General features: G+C 33.0%; 1 protein-coding gene across 4 annotated transcripts in view; it reads left to right on the plus strand.

Moving 5' to 3' along the window:
• Cdh10 (cadherin 10) overlaps window positions 1-2,009 on the plus strand; it is a 191,288-nt gene that overhangs the window by 176,668 nt on the left and 12,611 nt on the right. For all 4 annotated transcript variants that reach the window (XM_021182917.2, XM_021182918.2, XM_021182916.2 and 1 more), the window contains exon 9: window positions 337-458. In XM_021182917.2, the coding sequence (XP_021038576.1) occupies window positions 337-458 (122 nt within the window). The remainder of the gene's footprint in view (window positions 1-336; window positions 459-2,009) is intronic.

Genomic DNA, 2,009 nt, shown 5'->3' on the forward strand with positions numbered 1-2,009 from the left:
TTGCTATATATAGCAAGGATCTAATAAATAATTATATAATCCCATCTCATAATTGAGTAGTAGAGACACACATATAATATGAAGTCAATTATACTGTACTGTAATTTGAAAGGAAAATTTTAAAATAATAATAGTACTCTTTTGATCAATAACAAGGGAATTCATGACTATTTATTAAGCTGGGTAGTAATTTTCTCTATTGCATTTGTTCATTATGTAAGAGAATAGATGCAATGCGTATTTGTATGTAAGCACCTAGTATCCATAAGATGAGTTTCTAATTTGAATCTGACACACAAATATATTTTTCTAAACATTTTTATTTCCTTTCTCTAGATAATCCTAAAGAGACAACTCGTGTGTCTGTTTTTGTGAGGATTTTGGATGTTAATGACAACGCTCCACAATTTGCTGTGTTTTATGACACATTTGTATGTGAAAATGCCAGACCAGGACAGGTGAGCAACTATACAACTCCAATTCAGGATTGTTTTAGCTGTGTGTAAATGTGTTTTTGTCAAAACCTTGGAAAGGATGAACCAGAGTTAGAAATATTTACATATTTTCTCATTAGACGTTTAGAAAGTGGTTGACGTTTATGATGGTGAAAATATTTTAACACTCACGTTACCCAATTCCTTCAACAAGTTGTAATGCAATAAAATAATAATGATTTCTTACTGTCTAATAGTAAAATAATAAAAAAATAATAATATATTGTCTTTCTCATAAAAGTTGAGGTGTGGATAATAACTTTAAAATTTAAAACTTTGTGAATTAAGAACAAACACTGGAATCTGCTCTGTGTCATTAACCCAATATTAATAACTATTTAGTAAAATGGAAGTTGGTGTTAATTCAGGTTTTAATGTCAGAACCTGGACCATGACAGGTCCAACCAGCTGGTCTCTGCCATGCATTTTGAACTCAATAAGTAAAAATAAAAGACAGAGAAACAAGATTTTCTCAGTGTGTCCAAGTTTAAATGAAGAACCAATAAAAAGGGTCAGTGACGCCCGATGAGTCCACCTTTGGAGTGGAAATGAGAGTTTGGTTACAAAGAATTCAGGCAAGATGCATAACGAAGCAGTCTGGTCAAGAGTGACCCTGCCTGCCATTGCCACGTTGTCTCAGCTTCAGTGTCTTATCTAATGTGGTCTGTGAGATTGTCCAAAGTGTGTAAACTATTTCATGGTAACAAATTTCTCCTGTGGCTAGCACAGGAAATGAAGGCATTTTCTTCTCCAACATAAGATACCTGGGAAATTGCCAAAGAAGTCTGTTATTGCAGTAGTCTAATAGCCCATAGGTGGAATACGAATAACTCTTCAGAATATCTTCTTTGCTGAAGGCTAGTGACCGCGGGACTCAGGGAAAGGCAGAGACAAGTACACTGGACCACTGAAACACTCAATCAGTATTGGGTTTTATGTTTACATGTTTTAAGGCAATACAACCCCATTCATTCACTGCTATGGATTGCCTCTGTTTTTCCTTAGTGTGACAACACATAAAGTACTTAATGACTTCATTTTAGTCTTTTGAAACATTCTTCCTACATCAACTTTGTTTGGAATTATTTAAATCATTTCCTCAGTGGACTCATTTTATTGTTTGAAAAGCTTGGAATGGCTGAAAGAAATGCTCTTAATTGGCTTGAGTGCTAGCTTCACAGAAGGAAGCTGCATATTATAAATAATAATTGGGAATCAAAAGCATTTTATTAGTGATAGAGAAGCCATTGAGAAACTGTGTTGTATTTTGACATCATTTAGTGCTTTTATAAACATCAATGTCATTGCTATATTTTTATGCAAATTGCATTGTAGAATAACTAAAGTTGTTCTCGTGAATATTGTAATGGGAATTCAATAGCATGTCTATTGTTTGAAAGACCAAAATTACTGCAATTGGATTTTTTTCTTTGAACTGTTATGGAAATGTTTATTTCTGAATATTTAAATAACTTAGGTGCTTCTAACTTTCTTCTCTTTTTTTATTTTTTTTTT

This window comes from Mus caroli, chromosome 15 (assembly GCF_900094665.2).
Source record: "Mus caroli chromosome 15, CAROLI_EIJ_v1.1, whole genome shotgun sequence".
In the NCBI taxonomy this organism is placed as follows: Eukaryota; Metazoa; Chordata; class Mammalia; order Rodentia; family Muridae; genus Mus; species Mus caroli.